This window comes from Oncorhynchus kisutch, linkage group LG29 (genome assembly GCF_002021735.2).
Source record: "Oncorhynchus kisutch isolate 150728-3 linkage group LG29, Okis_V2, whole genome shotgun sequence".
Taxonomy (NCBI): Eukaryota; Metazoa; Chordata; class Actinopteri; order Salmoniformes; family Salmonidae; genus Oncorhynchus; species Oncorhynchus kisutch.
In genome coordinates, this window is record NC_034202.2 from 13,659,746 (window position 1) to 13,681,154 (window position 21,409).

General features: G+C 46.2%; 1 protein-coding gene across 4 annotated transcripts in view; it reads right to left on the reverse strand.

The window, feature by feature from the left end:
* The window catches only part of arhgef28a (Rho guanine nucleotide exchange factor (GEF) 28a), a 127,004-nt gene that overhangs the window by 93,941 nt on the left and 11,654 nt on the right, over positions 1 to 21,409 (reverse strand). For 3 of the 4 annotated variants that reach the window (XM_031808824.1, XM_031808823.1, XM_020466279.2), the window contains exons 2-3: positions 9,336 to 9,379; positions 64 to 208 (exon numbers count right to left, since the gene is read on the reverse strand). In XM_031808824.1, the coding sequence (XP_031664684.1) occupies positions 64 to 208; positions 9,336 to 9,368 (178 nt within the window). In that variant the 5' untranslated portion in view covers positions 9,369 to 9,379. Of the gene's footprint in view, positions 1 to 63; positions 209 to 9,335; positions 9,380 to 20,894; positions 21,138 to 21,409 lie in introns of those variants that run through there. The other variant, XM_031808821.1, reaches the window with a different exon arrangement.

The window sequence follows — 21,409 nt, forward strand, 5'->3', positions numbered from 1 at the left end:
AGCCCTGTGTGTGACTGTCAGACTGATCTGGGATCAATGGGCACCAGGAATTGTGGGACTCACCTGGAACAGTGAAGCACAGAGACTTTCCATCCTCTGTTCTCTTCCCTACAGTAACATGGACTAGTCTGGAACCTTCTAAAACCACATAGAACTCTGTCTGTTCTGGTTCTAGAACCTGCAGAAGAGCACACACTTCCAATTGGCCCTGAGAAGAGAGATCGAGAGAGAGAGAGAACGACAGAGAGAGAAAGGGGATGGGGATAAAAAGGGTTTTACTGTGTGATATCACGATATGGTTTCATTGGTTTTCTATCTAGAGAGAAGAAAGACAGCTCATCAACACATTCCTGTGACTGTTCATCAAGGACACCATTCATAATGTTACATTATGGACTATAACTACTGTTCTCTGCAGGAAAGTAACAAGGTACAATACCACTATAGGGAGTCATACTCTCGCGACTTCAATTGAAGAACTAGAATCACACCTGACAAGGCCAATGAAACTATGGGGAATGGAGTCCCGCCTCAACGGATACTAAATGAAATGGCCCATGGCAGACCTCCCAGACCTCAACCCCGCAAGATGCAATAGACTGGGTATGCACATCCTGCGCGCTGCTTCATGACCCTTTCCTGGCCCAGCTGTAAGCATCACCACTTGTGTGGTGATACCCAACTCAACGCAGCATAAATATCCCCTGCAGTCAATCCTTTAAATAGCTGCCAGACCCCTGGTGGAGTGGGCCCGCACGCCGCTAGGTAACCTTTGCCCCTTCCTGCTATATGCCACCTTAGTCTCCAGGGGCAAACTGAGTACAGGAAGGGTGTACGGATAATGTGTGGAGGTCCCCAACACATTTAACCCGAGGCCAAAGCCATGAGCAGGGAGGTCTTGTGGGAATGGATCTTCAGATCCGACTCCAGAGTCTCAAAGGGGGCCGCAATCAGTGCCTCCCAAAACCTGAGCCAAAACGCATGTAGGTGTAATAGGTTTAGAGACCAGTCTGAGACGGTGCACACCTTCCAGGAACAGCACAGGGGGTGGCCACCCGGTGTGGCTCTGTCAATTCCCACATGACGCCCTGAGATAACGGCCATGTACACTTGGAGAATGCCCGACCCTGCTATAAAAGCTCCTGTGGGAACATAAGGATGTCCCTCCCAGACCTCAAACGCCTACCTCTTTCACGCATACAGTTGTGGAATGAATGTTAACAATAACGTTCAGAGGTAAACCTCTAGCAAATCAGAAAATCTACGGCTTGGCGCGCCAAACCTGCCTATGTGCCTGGGACAACAGGTCCCTGCGCAACGGGAGTTGCCACGGGACCCCGCCCAACAGGCTAATGATCTCTGTGAACCAAGGCCGCCAGGGCCAATGGGGAGCCAAAAGAATCAATGATAAGCCCTCCTGGCGCAACCCTCTCCAATGTGGGCTGAATCAGCTCCACGGGAGGAAACCCATAAAGGAGGCTCCGAGGCAACTGGAGCGCCAGGGGGTCCGTTCCCAACGGAGAGCTCGGGTCCCTCTGACACTGCATGTTTTCTCACGATGTGGAAAGGTCTAGGTTGGCCCTGCCCGAACCTCTCCCATATCTGGGTAACCACCCAGGTGTCTAGCCACCTAGGGCCAGCCTGGATAGCAGATCCGGACCCGAGCAAAAGCAAGTGCACCCCGCTCCACAGCAACAGGGAGCGTACCAAAGCGAGGACAGGGAGAGACCGGGTCCCCCCCTGCTTGTTGATGTAAGCTACTGTCATCATGTTTTCAGGTCTGACCAGCACATGCCAGCCCAACAACGAGGGAGGAGAAGCCTGAGTGCCAAATACACTGTCAGAAGCTCCAGGTAATTGACAGTCCATACCCCCGGAATCGAGTAGCCATTGCACAGCACACCCCACCCCATCCTTGGGGGGGGGGGGGGGGGGGGTCGTGACCACCTTGCAGAATAACACCTGGCCCATGAGAACCGCTTGCGACAGTACCTGGGGGTCTCCCCACTGGGCCAGTGCTCAAAGGCATGCCAGGGACACCTGGAAAGGCTGCATTAATAATAGCCCCAGGGGAACCACTACTATCATAGAAGCCATCATCCCCAGTAGGCGCAGGAATTGACGAAAACGCACTGTACACCACATCCGAACTTGGGCCAAGCAAAGCCGGAAACCAGTGCTGCCCGTGGGAATCAGCTATATCCGAATAGGTCGATCTCCAGTGTGGATCCATTGGCCTTTGCCCCGCTCCAACCTCCAGGCCTGCCACATCCTGATTATAGCCTATTTTTTAAAGCCTATAACCAACATGACTTTTAACTTAACGCTCTCATGAGGTGATGAAAAGAACCACAGCCGGGTCACACTAACCCATCTGTGGTCTCTTGGGGATCAGGAGTCATTAGAGCAGGGCTCTGTAGCGGGATCTTTCTGAGTGATCCACACACACACACACGACGTCAGGGGAGCCAGCCCTGAGCTACTGCCCTGAGCTACTGCAACAACAAGTTCAACAGCAAGTGGCCTGAATAAATAGCCTAGTAGCCTCAAAACAAGAATGACTTTGAAAAACCGAAGACGCATCTGATATGCTGGCAGGACTCACCTACACTTACAAGTGCACGCATGCACACACACAAACAAGCACATGAACACGCACACACTACCGCCTAGTTTAACTTCGCTGGTCTTTGAATAATGTACAATAGCAACTATTGGAGCTGTGTTCTGCTATTCACTGAAGTGCAAAGTAGATCCGAAGTAGAGAAACAGGTTCTAATCCTCTTACAGAATCATAATAGGACTGATCTGAATGGCCCTTATTAAAAACAAATGACTTCATGGATCAGCTTTGATGAAATCAAATCAAATCTTATTAGTCACATGCGCCAAATAAAACAGGTGTAGACCTAACAGAGAAATGCTTACTTACGAGCCCCTAACCAACAATGCAGTTTTAAAAAGAATAAGGATAAGAAATAAAAGAAACAAACAATGAAAGAGCAGCAGTAAAATAAAAATAGCGAGACTATATACAGGGGGTACTGGTGCAGAGTCAATGAGCGGGGGCACCGGTTAGTTGAGGTAATATGTACATGTAGGTAGAGTTATTAAAGTGACAATGCATAGACGATAACAACAGAGAGTAGCAGGGTTGTAAAAGGGGGGGGGGGATGCAAATAGTCTGGGTAGACATTTGATTAGATGTTCAGGAGTCTTATTGCTTGGGGGTAGAATCTGTTTAGAAGCCTCATAGACTTAGACTTGGCGCTCCGGTACTGCTTGTCGTGCGGTAGCAGAGAACAGAGAAGAGTCTATGACTAGGGTGGCTGGAGTCTTTGACAATTTTAGGGCCTTCCTCGGACACCGTCTGGTATAGAGTTCCTGGATGGCAGGAAACTTGGCCCCAGTGATGTACTTTGCATAACAGTTTGCACTACCCTCTGTAGTGCCTTGCGGTCGGAAGCCGAGCAGTTACCATACCATGCAGTGATGCAACTGGTCAGTATGCTCTCAATAGTGCAGCTGCAGAACCTTTTGATGATCTGAGGACCCAGGCCAAACCTTTTCAGTCTCCTGACGGGGAATAAGTTGTCATGCCCTCTTCAAGACTGTCTTGGTGTGCTTGGTACATGTTAGTTTGTTGCTGATGTGGACAGCAAGGAACTTGAAACTCTACCTGCTCCACTGCAGCCCCTTCGATGAGAATGGGGGCGTGCTCGGTCCTCTTTTTCCTGTACTTCTCAATCATCTCCTTTGTCTTGATCACGTTGAGGGAGAGGTTGTTGTCCTGGCACCACACGGCCAGGTCTCTGACCTCCTCCCTATAGGCTCTCGTTGTTGTCGGTGATCAGGCCTACCACTGTTGTGTCATCGGCAAAATGAATTATGATGTTGGTGTCGTGCCTGGCCATGCAGTCATGAGTGAACCGGGAATACAGGAAGGGACTGAGCACACACCCCTGAGGGGCCCCTGTGTTGAGGATCAGCGTGTCAGATGTGTGTTACCTACCCTTACCACCTGGGGGCGGCCCATCAGGAAGTCCAGGATCCAGTTGCAGAGGGAGGTGTTTAGTCCCAGGGTCCTTAGCTTATTGATGAGCTTTGAGGGCACTATGGTGTTGAACCCTGAGCTGTAGTCAATGAATAGCATTCTCACATAGGTGTTCCTTTTGTCCAGGTGGGAAAGGACAGTGTGGAGTGCAATAGAGATTGCATCATCTGTGGATCTGTTGGGGCAGGATGGAAATTGGAGAGGGTCTAGGGTTTCTGGGATAATGGTGTTAATGTGAGGCATGACCAGCCTTTCAAAGCACTTCATGGCTACAGATGTAAGTGCTACGGGTTGGTAGTCATTTAGGCAGGTTACCTTAGTGTTTTTGGGCACAGGCACTATGGTGGTCTGCTTAAAACATGTTGGTATTACAGACTCGGACAGGGAGAGGTTGATAATGTCAGTGAAGACACTTGCCAGTTGGTCAGCGCATGCTCGCAGTACACGTCTTGGCAATCTATCTGGCCCTGCGGCCTTGTGATTATTGACCTGTTTAAAGGTCTTACTCACATCGGCTGCGGAGAGCATGATCACACAGTCTTCCGGAACAGCTAGTGCTCTCATGCATGTTTCAGTGTTATTTGCCTCGAAGCGAGCTTAGAAGTAATTTAGCTTGTCTGGTAGCCTTGTCTGGTAGGCTGGTAAGTTGTATATCATTCGCGTCGGGCTCATCAGACTCGTTAAATGAAAAAAGGATTCTGCCAGTCCATGGTGAGTAAGCGCAGTCCTGATGTCCAGAAGCTATTTTCGGTCATAAGAGACGGTAGCGACAAAATTATGTACAAAATAAGTAAAAAAATAATCTGCAAATAAACAAACAAAAAACACAATCGGTTGGGGACACGTAAAACATCAGCCTTCTTCTCCGGTGCCATTGTTACATCAAAGATCATCTGAGGCTATAGTGCTTAGAACTCTGCCATTCCAAAATAGAACTCTGATATTTCAACTGCCATACCAACTTTCAGCACCTATACAGCAGGCTACCTTTGGGGCGGCAGGTAGCCTAGTGGTTAGAGCGTTGGACTAGTAACCGAAAGATCGAAGAATCCCCGAGCTGACAAGGTAAAAAACTGTCATTCTGCCCTGAGGCAGATAATTCACTGTTCCTAGGCTGTCATTTAAAATAAGAATTTGTTCTTAACTGACTTGCCTAGTTAAATTAAAAGGTAAAAATAAAAAATATGTTGTTTTATACCTATGCACATGACAAGGCAAAGGGAACATTGATGTACATTCCAGAATGTGAATCACACGGAGGTCTTCAGGGTGGCTTTGTGTGTGTGCGCGCACATCGGAACAGAGAAATGTTACAGTACACTGCCTGAGCCACATACCTCTGAACAAATCTAGCACACTAATGACACATTAATGTAAAAGTCAAAATGACACTCAAACTCGCATGGCATCATAAGCATTATAGGGACTTATTTGTAAAAAGTCACCTGAATTTTTTGTGCAAACCTACTGATACCATGTATGAAGAACGATACACAAAATTGAATGTTATCATCATGTCTAAATGTAAGTTTTTAAAAACCATGTCCCAAGGCTATTGCACTGAATGATTGGTGCAGTAGATTATACTTGTATTAGTGGGTCTTCTGTGCAATGTAGCCACACACATTATGTGGTAGACTTAATGTGTTTTATCATAGTTGCTTGCATCCAAAAGGCCCCATTATAACGTTTCAGGTAAGACCCAAATGCAGACTGTGTTGAAGTAACAATGTTTATTGCAGCAATAGGGGCACACAAACGACAGGTCAAGGCAGGCAGGGGTCAATAATCCAGAGCGGCGGGGCAAAGGTACAGGACGGCTGGCAGGCTCAGGGTCAAGGGCAGGCAGAGTGGTCAGGCAGGCGGGCTCAGAGTCCAGGCAGACAAGGGTCAAAACCAGGAGGGCGAGAGAAAGAGAGACTGGGGAAAAGCAGGAGCTGAGAAAACGCTGGTTGACTTGACAAACAAGACGAACTGGCAACGGACAAACAGAGAACATGGGATACACAGGGGATAATGGGGAAGATGGGCGACACCTGGAGGGGGGTGGAGACAATCACAAGGACAGGTGACACGCTCTAGGGACGCCACCTGGCAAAGGGCTGTGAGACATGGGTTTAGACACCTGAAAATTAGGACGTATACAGAGGGTACGGGGCAACAGAAGATGAACAGCAGAGGGACTAATTATCTTGGAGCGGGGGGAAAGGTCTCGGCTTCCGGGGGGTGTAGCCGCGGGGCTATAGTGGCGTGTCAGAGCTTCCGGCTTAACATCCTTGTTTACTGGTTGGTGTTGCAGAAGCGAAGTGGCCCGGGCCTTACTGAACCCCTCCCGGAGGTCCTGGTACTCCACGGGAATGGCAGAGAGATCCAGGGCAATTTCCAAGCACCCAGGAAGACATCCCGGGGCAGGCAGAACTGATTTCAGGCAATGAGTGTGGCAGAACGGGCTTCAGCTGACGATGGCACCAGTAGACCAGTCAATCGAGGGATTGTGTCGCTGGAGCCAAGAGAATCCCAATACCACAGGAACCAGCTGAGACTCAATTAGCAGAAATTGAAGTGACAGGTAGAGACATAATGACCGGCAGTACCGGAATACAGACAACTCTGGCTGTTAAGTCTGCGTACCTGTTCGGCTGGAGACAGCCTAGCCCTACCGAGCTGCATCGGCTCGGGAAGAGATAAATCGGCAGTCTTCGGAGGCTCTTGGAGGAACTCGGGTAAGCTCAGATCCTCTCTGGGACGTAGACACCGGGGACTTCTGGAGTCCATCAGATGCAAGATGGGATCCTTGAATGAGCGATTGGGACCACAATCAAACCTCTTCTCCCTTCTGCGTTCCCATAGCCGTCCATCGATCCGTGAGTCGAGATCCGTCGGTAGTTCCGGGGCTGCAAGCTCGTCCTTTACTTCCTCCGATACTCCGTGGCGAACAGCGCTTCAGGGTTCCAGGCACCCTCCACTGCTATCGTGCGGAATTCCACTGCATAGTCTGCAACACTGAGGGAGTCCTGCCGAAGCTGGAGTAACCTCCGGGCAGCCTCTCTCCCGGACCCTGAACGAAACGAAGTGCAGCTAGTTTGCAGTCTTTCCAGCTTCAGTTTGAAGTTTTTGCATTAGCTGTGTTGTTGGCTAACTCCTGTGAACAACAGTGTCCTGGCGAGAGAGCCAGGTGAAATCGTTTCACATGACTGTAAGTTAGCCGTAGTTGACTAGCTAGTAAGCAAGGGATAAGAACTTTGTCAGCCAGTATGGCAATAGAACCTTTAGGACAAACGACTGGTTTGCATCCATAGATACAGAACAAAAAGACTTAACGACCTTGTCGTGTCTCTGGCAACCGAACCGATAGAACAACCAACCAGCCGGCTTGGGTAGCAACCCAAGATTTGTGTAGGGACTATCTTGTGAAAGGATGAAATGGCATGAATAAATTCATCAAAATAACGTTTTTAATTCAAATATGTTGTATAAAAGTGCTAATGCCCTTGAAGCCGGTGTTTGGAAGATATATTGGCTCGACTTCATCTCGGGCCGCACAACACCCGTGGCAATATATCCACCCAACACCGGCTTCTCTGGCATTACCACTTAAATAGAATCCCTCACACTCTCCTCTTCTAACGCAAATCACCAGCGGCCTGCCAGTCGTCTACCAGGTAATCTCTCATAGCCAGCCAACAAAAGCACTGCCAGATCACCTCACACATACCACACACACACACACCCCAAATCACACACACACACATCTCATTCAAACTCAGTAAATCGCAGTCTGAAGGTTCCACACACAGCACAAACCACAAACCACCCCTTCAGACCAGACACAGGCAGTTACACAGTGAGAACTTCTATCAATACTACCGTTTGTTCATTGTACTGATTGTGGACTTTCTGGTGTGGTGAGAGGAAAGGCTCCATGTTGTCTTTGTGCAGGACTGCTACACCATAAAACTTTTACAGGCCAGTTACAATAACAGTCTTTAAATGAGTGAAATATAGCACAGCTTACATCCACAAAGCAGAGCATTTAAGTCTGGCTCTCATTCAGAGGTGAGAGGAGCCGTGCTGCAGAGGCAGAGCTATGACCTTAGCGTGGAGACTACACTTCATCTTGTAACACAGATGTACTAGTTCAACCTTTATGGTACATTTTTGGCCATACAGACATATACCAGTGAGAGTTAAACTGAAACATGGTAAAAACCTAGTAAACTCTAGTAAGAGTAAGTGAGTATCTGTGAGTACTTTCAAAGTAACAGCGAGCACTGTACCGTTTTAAAAATGTCACGGCTCACTAGAGAATTTAAGTTCTGCAACCAGAGATAATGGTCTAAACAACAAGAGAAAACTAGGATATGAATCATGAATGTTACATGTACCATGTGACCCAGTCGCTTATTGCGGCCAGATTTACAGACCAAACAGGCGACTAGGCTCTCAATAACAGAAAGAAAACGTCTTCAGGTCAACTCTGAAACACTGGTAAACTAGTAAAAACAAACTGATACTCTACTCTCGCTCTGTCCTCCAGAAATCTGGCAAAACTTTAGTGACTGGCCGGCCGGCTGGCTGGCCCACCCAGGATTCTACCACACAAAAGAAGAGAGGAAGAGGAAAAAAAGGGCAGTGGGAGAGTGTAAGAGAGACAGTAAGAGAGAGAGAGTAAGAGAGAGAGTAAGAGAGCGAGTCATTACACATTTAATGAAAATAAATGAGAAGCTTTAAAATGACCTTCTGAAAACCCACTCCTAATTCACCTCAAATAGAAAACACATGTACTGACCTTTAGAATAAACATATAGCCACTCAGGTCTGGGCCTACCTGCTCAGAACCAATAAACAATACATTCATCTTTTATAGTTCTCATTCTCTCTTTTACTGGGCCCTATTTCCTTACCACTTGAGCACACTATTTATCAAACACACACATGCTGTCTCTCTCTCTCACACACACACACACGTATGTATAAAATAATGGGCATTTAGTGGTCTCAGTAGGCCTTGTCCATCTGGAGAACAGGCCGGATGTAAAGGTTTCTATCCCAGGGGAGTGTAACACACCAGGGTTAGATTACACCTGCAGCCCAACCTCAACACAACGCCAGTCAGTCAACCACCAACCGGAGGGAGAAACAGGGAACGGAGAGAGAGGAAACGGAGAGAGAGGAAATGAAAGGGCATAGAGAGAGGTAGCTGAGGAGAAACATTACAGGTAGTCACACACATGTAAGACACACACACACAGAGAATGAACAACAGTATAGCAGCACTTACATATAGAGGCACTTCTCCTCTGTTCAACTCCATGTTCTGAGCATCTGATGAAACAATAAGAAGAAAAGTGACACGGTCATATATATTATTACCACCATAGTACAACTGTAATAACCAATATGTACCAACAACCCTGCATATATCTGATTAACAACACACTGGTATCATCAAAACAATGATCAGCACGCCGTGAAAATATATCCCAGATTTTGTCCAAACTCCTCTACAGTAATTCCAGTACTGAAGCAGTTTATTAAATTGGGCAGTCAGGGCTACAGCATCACAAGGCTCTGCTCTACGTGCGAGACACAGCCTAATCTCTTCGTCCTGGTATGTCGGAACATGAGGTCTTCTATGAAACACCGTTATCCTTTCATTATTATCCCATCTCTCCTTCCATTCCTCCATATTTCTCTTTTTTTACTCCATGGGAAAGAGCGATCCAATCTGTTTGTCGGCGTCTAGACTACGTGTATTTTACCTGAACTTTCCCAGAATTAGAGAATCAGCTCAAATTGGAAGGCTTTAGTGTGCAGTCTGTCTTTGCAGGGTACGTTATTTGCTGTGTTTCTCTCTCTATTTTGTGGCAGGTTGCAGGAATGGAAGACACTGTGCTGAAAGTGTAACTTTAGCCACCTGCATACACCTGATCCGGTCTGAATTTACTCTCAGCTGTTTGTGTGTGTGAATAGTGCATGACTTCAAAGTGAAAGAGAGATGCTGTCAGCCCTATAGAGATATAGCTCAGTCTAGACAAGGGAATGATGAGAAACAACTATCAAAGAGGAAAGCAACCAATAAATCTTACTTGTCTTGTGAGTTACATTTTCCACTGTCGTTACATGATAAAAGTCCCTCAAATTACATCAAAACCCAGAGATTTTGACAGGTGATACTCAGTGGTGTGCTGGAAGGATGTCGCAGGAAATGAATATCACTGTCCTTTTCACTGACGGTTGCTAATGTAGTCAGAGGATATCCTTGTCAATAGATAAGGTGCCTGATGCCACGGGCTGGTGCGTGATTTTCATGATCCTGTAACAGGTATTGCTATTACCTGGTAATGTCACTCATGATATTATCATTCTATAATGATGTTATCACTCTCATGGCTGCGGGGTCAGAAAGAAACTTTGGAACTATGGATATAAAACAAAACTTTCATAATATGGGTGCAGCGTAACAGTTTGTGTGTGTAGGGTCGCTGTTTATGTGTGTCACTGTCTGATATAGAATAACCTGTATGTTCTCTTTCAAATATTTGTTTCGGTATCTCACTACGGGATATCGTTGGACAAGCCTATCACTACGGAAGGTCCAATCACACAACATCTTTCAAAGTCAGACAGGTCGAGTGGCGAATGAGGAGAGACCCTACTCATTATCAGTCCCCACGCCCGCGCTCTGGTCATTCTTGCTCTCTATAAGCTTTCATCAGCACGACTTGGTCCTTGTCTTCCTGCTTCACTGTTCTCAGGCGAACTGCAAGGCATAACGCTACCAAACGTGAGTACTGACCGAACGGAAAGATTTGCTTTGAGTAGAATTTGCTTCGTTGATACCCATAGACTTCCAGTCATTGCGCTAACGGTAGTTAGCATTGGCTCGTGAAACTACCTCTAACTTCCTTCATACTGGACACAGAGACACAAAAATCTGACTCTGGGGAAGTAGATGAAAGGCCTCATTACCAAAATCCCAAAGTATCCCTTTAACTCGAGGATAAAACCATTGTGTGTCTCTCAGAGTTATGGAATCTGCTACCCCTACTCAAGGAGGACCGAGCACAGCACCTGCCACAGCACCGGCACACCCCTGCCCCGGCACCGGCTAGCCATGTGGGGCTATGATAGCTGGCAAGGATACACACTTCGTGTATCACCTGCCTGGGGGAAGAACATGCAATGACGGCTCTCGCTCACCCGGTGTCCTGCATGCATTGTAAGGAGTTGCCAAGGACCAGCCTCAAACGGAGACTGCGTAAAGCAGCCCCTCCTCGAGGCTCCTCTTCCTCATAGCCTTCGGGCGAGGAGGAAACTCCACAACCCCGACCCCAGACCTCCTGAGCTCCCTCCCTGAACTTACATCCGCTATTTGACGAACACACAGCGGGGGAGGGGGAGCTCGTTATCGAAGAGGATGACAGCATTAGTCGTCTCTTCCCTGACGAAGACAATCGGGAAGAGGAACTCCAAGCCCAGGGCTCAAGGCCCTCCAGTGCCCTAAGCGGAGCATTGAAACCCAAGAAGAAGTAATGGCTTATTGATGTTTGCAAGCGGGCTGCAGCCAAACTCAATACTGGGTGGAATGCACCTGAGGGGGGCGGCAATGCCGAGAGGGACTGGTTCGATGAGAAGAGAATCCCTTCTCGCACAATCCCGGGGAAGCAACTCCTCCTGACGGTCCCAGCCTGTTTGGCGGAAGCCAAACGTAACAAGGAAAAGCTCCTGTACAGCAATGCCCTGACTAGGGAGTTTGCAGCTTTGGACATGCAGGGAATGGAGGTGCTGGGCTTCAGCAAGCCTCCATTTGGGGAGCAATCCTTGGCCAACCACCACAACCCCAGCTGTGTCTCCTCTCTGACCAGCATTTCCCTTCCTGAAAAGATGGAGAGCTTCTCAGTCTCAATCCTCCAGAAGGTCTAAGAGTCTGTGGCACTTTCAGTATGGACTCTTGAGTTTGCCAACGACGCTGCTTTACTAATTTCATATGTATATACTGCTTTCTACTCTAATGTATTTTAGTCAATACCACTCCGCCATTGCTCGTCGTAATACTGATATATTACTTAACTCCATTTTTTTACTTTGTGTGTATTGTTGTGAATTATTAGACATTACTGCACTGTTAGAGGTAGGAACACAAGCATTTTGCTACATCCACAATAAATATATGTAGGTGACCAATAAAATTTGATTTAATAACACACCCCTACTGATGGCATACCAGGTCAGAGCTGTTACAGGAGATGGGCAACCTCCTATGCATCGGGAGGACTAACCGTGATCCCAGGGAGAAAATCTGCGTTGTCGCACATACAGTTGAAGTCGGAAGTTTACATACACTTAGGTTGGAGTCATTCAATCTCATTTTTCAACCACTCCACAAATTTCTTGTTAACAAAATATAGTTTTGGCAAGTCGGCTAGGACATCTACTTTGTGCATGACAAGTAAGTTTTCCAACAATTGTTTACAGACAGATTATTTCACTTATAATTCACTGTATCACATTTCCAGTGGGTCAGAAGTTTACATACACTAAGTTGACTGTGCCTTTAAACTCCAGAAAATGATGTCATGGCTTTAGAAGCTTCTGATAGGCTAATTGACATAATTTTTTGTCAATTGGAGGTATTTCAAGGCCTACCTTCAAACTCTTCGCCTCTTTGTTTGACATTATGGGAAAATCAAAAGAAATCAGCCAAGACCTCAGAAACAAATTGTAGACCTCCACAAGTCTGGTTCATCCTTGGGAGCAATTTCCAAATGGCTGAAGGTACCGCGGTCATCTGTACAAACAATAGTATGCAAGTATAAACACCATGGGACAACGCAGCCATCATACCGCTCAGGAAGGAGACGCGTTCTGACTCCCAGAGATGAACGTGCTTTGGTGTGAAAAGTGCAAATCAATCCCAGAACAACAGCAAAGGACCTTGTGAAGATGCTGGAGGAAACAGGTACAAAAGTATCTATGTACACAGTAATACGAATCCTATATCGACATAACCTGAAAGGCCGCTCAGCAAGGAAGAAGACACTGCTCCAGAACTGCCATAAAAAAGCCAGACTACGGTTTGCAACTGCACATTGGGGACAAAGATCGTACTTTTTGGAGAAATGTCCTCTGGTCTGATGAAACATAAATATAACTGTTTGGCCATAATGACCATTGTTATGTTTGGAGGAAAAAGGGGGAGGCTTGCAAACTGAAGGACACCATCCCAACCGTGAAGCAAGGGGGTGGCAGCACAATGTAGTGGGGATGCTTTGCTCCAAGAGGGACTGGTGCACTTCACGAAATAGATGGCATCATGAGGAATTGAAAATTATGTGGACATACTGAAGTAACATCTCAAGACATCAGTCAGGAAGATAAAGCTTGGTCGCAAATGGGTCTTCAAAATGGACAATGACCCCAAGCATACTTCCAAAGTTGTGGCAAATGGCTTAAGGACAACAAAGTCAAGGTATTGTAGTGGCCATTACAAAGCTCTGAACTCAATCCTATAGAAAATGTGTGGGCAGAACTGAAAAAGTGTGTGCGAGCAAGGAGGCCTACAAAACCTGATTCAGTTACACTAGCTCTGTCAGGAGGAATGGGCCAAAATTCACCCAAATTATCGTGGGAAGCTTGTGGAAGGCTACTCAAAATGTTTGACCCAAGTTAACCAATTTAAAGGCAATGTTACCAAATGAGTCTATGTAAACTTCTGACCCACTGGGAATGTGATGAAAGAAATAAAAGCTTAAATAAATAATTTGCTCTACTATTATTCTCACATTTCACATTCTTAAAATAAAGCGGTGATCCTATCTGACCTAAGACAGGGAATTTTTACTCTGATTAAATGTCAGGAATTGTGAAAAACTGAATTCAAATGTAGTTGGCTAAGGTGTATGTAAACTTCTGACAACTGTATAAAAACCTGTCTCCAGAGGCGGCATTTAAAGCTGTGGGTGCACTATGAGACTTGCAGTGGTTGGGGAGAGAGCCCTCTGGCTGAATATGTCCAGCCTATCAGACAAGGAGAAGGCAGACTTCCTCAATGCTCCTGTTGGCGCGGCAGGCCACCGCCATGCGGCAGAGGTGCGAACTTCACAAGAAGGAGGGCAAAGCCTTCAACTTCACCTTGCCTCACATACCTGGGAACCGTGGAACCCCAGCAAGAAGAATGCATGGCTTCGGGGTAGGGAGAGGGCAGTACACTGGCGCTAGGGCCACTAGTCAAGACCCAATAACAGAGGCAGCCAGTGGGGGAAGCGGTCCTTTGTTGCACCTGCAATGAGGCCCAGCCCCATTGATTCCCTTGGAGCGAAGAAGAGGTCAGTCCCCAGCGGCAGAGAGGGGCAGTCAACAGTTCACACCATATTCTAGCCTGTCCCCTCTTGGGCTGAGCGCAGACTTTCCTCCCCCAACAAAACAGGAGAGAGGTACAATTGCGCTCCATGAGCCCTATCCCCGTGCAGCGGCTCATTCCTATATGTCCAGCCACAGGGAAGATGGAGGGAGTTCACTCAACTCTAGATCTGGGATGATAAACCGAAAATAGATCGACACAGACCATACCGATCAGCATTTTGCTGATATCGTTCATTACTGTAGTAGCCTATACTAGAGAAATGTGAAGCAGCAAATAAAATAAGTTTGAAAAATAACTTGTGGGCAACTCACTACAAGAGCAGTGAACTGGCACACATGCACAGTCCAGCCCTGGGTCCTGTCCACAGTCACAAAGGGGTAGACACTGCAGTGTTATGAAACCACCCGCTTTCAACGCTCCATTTTGGACCTACGGGTCCTCAACAGCTATGTGAGGAAGTTCATATTCTGTATGCTCAACGTGCTGTCTCGCTCTATTCGTTGAGGTGACTGGTTCACCACAGTTTACCTCACATTAGCATTCTGCCATGTTTCTCGGGTTCACCTTTCAGGGCATGGCCTACGAGTACCTTGCTGTCTCCGTCGGGCTTGCATTAGCCACCCAGACGTTCAGCGTGTTAAAGCGGCTCTGGCATCCTGGTTCAAGATCAACCAGAAAAAGAGCTTAGTTTGGTGCACACAAAGAATACCTGGGTGTCAGACTGGATTCTATCTCTTCTGGACCACACTATCGGTCAGCCGCATCACACCGTTCCATCAGTGTATTGCCCTGTTCAGAATATGTCTCAGAGTGCTGGGGTTGATGGCTTCCACCATTTCAGTAGTACTACTGGGACTACTGAGGATGAGAGACTCCCAGCATTGGGTCTCTGCCCAGTGCCTGTGTACTTTGTCACCTAAATCGAAAGGTAAAAGGTGACCACAGTCTGTCTCTCGGTCCTCCGCCACTGGAGGAGCCCCTTCATCTTCGTTACAGGCATTCTCCTAGGGGTAGTGTCAGTGAGGTGTTGACGACCGAAGCATCACTCACGGGATGGGGACCAGTTCACGAGGGAAGAGCGGTAAACAGGTAAAACTACGGTAAAGTGGTAAAACTACCTTGACCTACTGACAGTATTCCTATCTTCAAAACACTTTTTGCTCTTCTTCTGGAATTGTCACATCCTGGTCAGGACAGACAATACGACTGTGATAGCATACATCAACCGCCAGGGTGGCACTCACTCTCGGCATCTACGTAGACTGGCTGTCAAGATTATTCTGTGGAACAGAGCACAACTCCTCTCATTACGCGTGACTGATGTCCCGGGAGTACTGAACGTAGGAGCGGACTTGTTGTCCAGAGGGAATCCCATTCATGGGGATTGGAGGCTCAATCCCCAAGTGCTGAACCAGATCTGGGATAGATACGGTCGTGTATCTTCACATAATACAAAGACGCACACTGCCCGCTGTTCTTTGCCCTGGCAGGAGATGCACCACTAGGGGTGGACACTCTGGCACACCCTTGGCCAAGGGTGCTGCTCTATGCTTTTCCTCCTTTCTGCCTAATACTCCCTACTCAAGCTTTGTTCCCTCACACTGGTTAATCTTGATAGCCCCTCAAGGTTAAATGCACACAATAATATCATTATTGTTGATAGTCAGATCAATATAAGTTTGTTTAAAACGTTTGCATGCTTTGCAAGAAGAATGATTTTCCCTAATAATCCTGTTTTTATGGACACTTGTGGTGATCGGGTCAGCTGTTTGTTCACTTGCAAGAAATGCTTAATTCGGCAGGAATTTATAAGGCTATGTGAGAGGTTATAGACCTAGAGTCAGTGTCCAGATTTTAGTTTCTATTTAACCCATCTGACCAGTAGGCTACAGTTCAAGCCTATTTGAAATCCATCTTGTGACTGTCGAAATGGTATCACAATCATCACACATAACACTGCTATAATCCTCTTTTACCACTTCATCAAATCTTTCCAAAACATTACTTTTCTGGACGTCACTTCTCTTTTACTCTCCATTTCGCAGCTTTTCTCTTACTGTTCTGCCCCTGGCCATCATCGTCAATAAGAATTTGTTCTTAACTGACTTGCCTAATTAAATAAAGGTTGTTTGGTCACAAACTGAAATTAGGCAAACTATTAGAATTTTAGCAACCAGGCAAAGATGGACATTTCTGCATAGTCCATATTTAAATAAATGCAGAAAATCGCCACTCTAAATAAATGTTTGCAAAGCCTATTTGATTCTGAGATCGTACATATTAAGTATATGTGAAAACTTCATTTTCCCACACTTTCTTCACTCACAAAAAAAGGGAGGCTTGCACTACCATTGCTGGCACATGCACATAAAGAAATACACTGCCAGAACACAGATTAAGCTGTTTACATGTCCTAATAATTAAAAAGATTGAAACAACTGCTTTTCTGGGCAATCAGTATATGCTTACTTTGATTTTGAATTGACACCGATTAAGATTAGCAGAGTAAAGTGTTCACATGACAAATGCCACACTCGGCCTACTGCCATAATCAGTTTAAAATCAAATTATTAGTGCTCATGTAAACATACTCAGTGGGACTTTGTCTTGTGTTTCTTGGATATTTACATTGTTTTGTTCACATGCTAGGTTGTTAGTTTGAGTTGGAAAGAACTGCTAGCGAAGAGACATTGAAGATTCTCATCTTTTCTATTATTTTTTTCAGACACCATGGGAGGGCCCCGTTACCCCGGTAACTGCATACCATTAACTGCAAAGCAGGATACCCTGGCAGAATTATATAATATCATGTGGAATTGTATCAAATCGGGTGGTCTTTTGTTTTGCAAACTCTGCTATTGTGCATTCAGTACAGAAAAAAAACTCCATGCAAAAAAACTGTCTCTAGAGCTACGCAAATTAAATTAAAGGGCAAATATACAATCCAAAATTGTCACGCCCTGGCCATAGAGAGGCTTTTATTCTCTATTTTGTTTAGGCCAGGGTGTGACTACGGTGGGCATTTTATGGTCCTTTTTCTATGTTTTTGTATTTCTTTGTTTTTGGACGGGTATGGTTCTCAATCAGGAACAGCTGTCTATCGTTGTCTCTGATTGAGAACCATACTTAGGTAGCTCTTGCCCACATGGGTTTTGTGGGTAGATATTTTCTCTTTAGTGTGTTTTGCACCTGACGGAGCTGTTTCGGTTGTTTCTTTTGTTCCTTGTTGAATTTAGTGTTCAATTTATTACAATAACGATGAACACTTACCACACTGCGCATTGGTCCTCCTCTCCTTCTCACGACGAATATTGTTACAGAACTACCCACTACCAAAGGACCAAGCAGCGTGGTGAAAAGGAGGAATGGACATGGGAGGACATCTTGAACGGCAAGGGATCCTACAAATGGGAGGAGATCCTGGCTGGAAGGGATCGCCTCCCATGGGAACCAGGTGGAGGCAGCTAGGAGAGCGGAGGCAGCAAGAAAAGGGAACCAGCGATACGAGGGAACACGGCTAGCAAGGAAGCCCGAAAGGCAGCCTCAAAAATATCTGGGGGGGGGGGGGGGGCACATGGGGAGTGTGGCAGAGTCAGGAGTCAGACCTGAGCCAACTCCCCGTGCTTATCGTAAGGAGCCAAGGATGGAACCCGACGGAGAGTGTACGAGATTTGATGTCACCTGAGTCAGCTCTCCATACTCGTCCTGAGGTGCGTGTTAGCCGTCTGGTGAAGACTGTACCAGCCCCACGCACCAGGCCTCCTGTGTGCCTCCCTAGCCCTGCACGTCCTGTGCCAGCTTGGCACTACAGCTCTCCAAGACGTGCTTACCATGGCGGGGATCGTACTGGTCAGGCACCGTGTTATGCGGTGGAGCGCACGGTGTCTCCAGTACGCGTTCTTAGCCCGGTGCGCAACATCCCAGCTCCCCGCATATGCCGGGTTAGGGTGAGGATCCAGCCAGGATGGATGGTGCCAGCCCTGCTCTCCAGACCTCCAGTACGTCTCCTCGGGCCAAGATATCCTGCGCCGGCGCACTGTGTCAGTGCTGTGCCTGCGCCCCGCACATGCCGGACTAGAATCACCATCCAGCCAGGAAGGGTTGTGCAGGCCCTTAGTTCGAGACCTCCAGTGCGCTTCCACGGCCCAGTCTATCCTGTGCCTCCTCCAAGGACCAGGCTGTCTGTCTCCTTCCTGCATCTTGGTCCTCACCTTCTCCTTCCAACAGCCGTTACAAAAATATGTTTTTTTATTTTCTTCCAAGACCTCAAAAGTCATCTCCTGATGTGGTTTAAGGATTGTTGTGGACTTGGAAAAACAACCAAATCGGATGTTCTATTAAAATAAGTGATTTTTTTTTGTGAAAACGTGAAGAAAATCTGGGGGAAATCCGAAATCTGCAAAAACAAAGCCGAGAAACCATACTTGTTGTTGGTGTTATTATGGCAAATAAATGCATTGGCTGGTAATAATTATAAGTGTCAGGTAATGAGTGGCTGGTAGATTTTTTTCATCTACCTGCCACAACGGGGCGGCAGCGTAGCCTAGTGGTTAGAGCGTTGGACTAGTAACCGGAAGGTTGCGAGTTCAAACCCCCGAGCTGACAAGGTACAAATCTGTCGTTCTGCCACTGAACAGGCAGTTAACCCACTGTTCCCAGGCCGTCATTGAAAATAAGAATGTGTTTAACTGACTTGCCTGGTTAAATAAAGGTTAAAAAAAAAATAAATGGTTGGTGGACCAAAAAGTTCGTTTTTAGGCCCTGTTCATAAACCATGTCGTGGGTTGCTCCAAAACCACTCTCAGGCATTTGTTTACACCTTGTTCAGTCAGGTTACCTCATTAGCTAGCTAGCTAACAACCTGGTTACTTTACCAGTATATCTAGACATTTGGGGGCACAGAAAGAAAGGAAATAGCTTTTTCAAAAGATCAATGATCATAGAAATTAATGACTGATCTCTTACTATATCTCAATCATTTAAAAAAATATCTATTCTGGTGCGCCTAGATTGTATGTTGTGCTTTTAACTTTTTTTTACGTTGGGAAAATATTAATTTAGAGCCCTGCATACACCACTCGCCTTGAAAAAGCCTCAGGTGTTGTGACGTCCTCCTAACCCTGACCGCTCTACTCTTTAGTGCGTCTGTGTGTAAGAAACGTGATTTTGGCCCCTAGCCAGACACTGGGCCTGAGGAGACTAGCTGATGTGAACAATGACTAACCAGTCACTCTCTACACAATAGAGAACAAACACGTCAAAACCAGAAGGAACACAAGTTCTGACATCTGGTCATGTACCCAAATATTTTCAAATGTCAACATCCTGAGAGGTCAAGTGGGAATGAATCTGGTTACTGTCACATGACAACACCCACGTCAACTGTACATTACCTGCACTGGTGAATCTTGATTTCACCATATCGTTTGGTAATTCCAAAATGTAGCAGCTCATGGTCTTTGGTGCATTTGGCACAGGTGTGGTTGTGAGATAGAAATGATTCTCAGGAACATCTAGCTAAATGCTCATTGATGTGTTGATTCATGGCCCCTGAGAACGGGATGCAAGCTGGAATGATGACAATGTAACACAGCTGCCAAGACAAGCACAGTGTGAGTCCTCAGTCTAGGAAACAAAACCATTCTGCTTCAGTAAGGGCTGATATGCAGGTGAACTAAGATAGGAAAACGACTAGACACGTCTTTTTCAACCTGATTTATGATGCTATTAAAGTTGCAGACAGTATAATATATTAAAACTATGTCAACCTGACACGTGCTCCCTTATAAGAAAAAAACTATTTGGTTCCACTTCCAGGTAGAAAGAACCCTATTTGGGTTCCATGTAGAACCTTCTGTGAAAAGGGTTTTTACATTGAACCTAAAAGGGTTCTACCTGGAACCAAAAAGTGTTCTTCAAAGGGTTATCCTATGGGGACAGACAAAGAACTCGTTTAGGTTCTTGATAGCACCTTTTTTTCCTACGTGTACAAGAACGTGAAACAGCTCTATACACAATGCATTATCAACACTCACTGGAGTCCAAAACATAGATCCTTATCCAAGACCTTATGGAACAAATTACCTCCCTCTAACAATACATTCGGAACTAACACTGCGGCACATTTTGTCATTGTATTGCATTTGTCAAAAAGTGTTAAACAAAAACCTTGCTGGACCCAAGTGTCTAGAAAGAAAAGCTCAGGGTGTCAGTGGCAAATAATTGCAAAGGTATGGAAGAAACCTTGAGAGGAACTGTACTCTAGAGAGCCCAACCTCAGCAGTACACCGTGATATACGTATTTATAACGCATTGTAACATCCTCATCTGCCTGCAGTCAGCTAGCCTATGCCTATGCACTATTGGAAGAGCGTTGGCATACAACTGCTTGCATTTTGAATGGGGTTATATATTACAAATTGTCTGCTAGACTAGATGCAAAGCGCAACATTGTGTTGTCGGATTTAACTTTACCTGAGTCGTCCGCGCTCCGTTCGCTAGACCTGTTGAAAGCGCTTCCTGTGTAGAAAGTTGAGCGATCACTTTCCAACGTCCTATCTATCTCCTAAAAGTCTCAACGTTTACTAATTTCCCCCAATAGGTAATAGTAAAAACGATCAATAACACGACAGTTTGCGAATCAATTTCGTGAAGTCTTCAGTTCGGTACGAAGAGTGTAGGCAAACTTTATTTTTGGAGAACTGGGTTTCCCTAAGCACCGCTGCCAGGCTCGTTCTGCCGGCCCTCTCCTCCACTGTGCGTGGCGGTCCAGCCCCTCCTCCATCAGTGACAACCCAGTCCCTCATTAATGATGTACTATATGTAGAAATAAGCACCATGTTTTTATGTGCTAATAACACAAAAATCATGGCGCATCGAACTCTATCAATGTCACGCCACTTCTGAATCCCTTAACGCGCTGCGCTCTCGGATTTTGCTGATGATATTTGGACGGAGCTAGCTATTTTACAGTGAAGTTAACAATAATC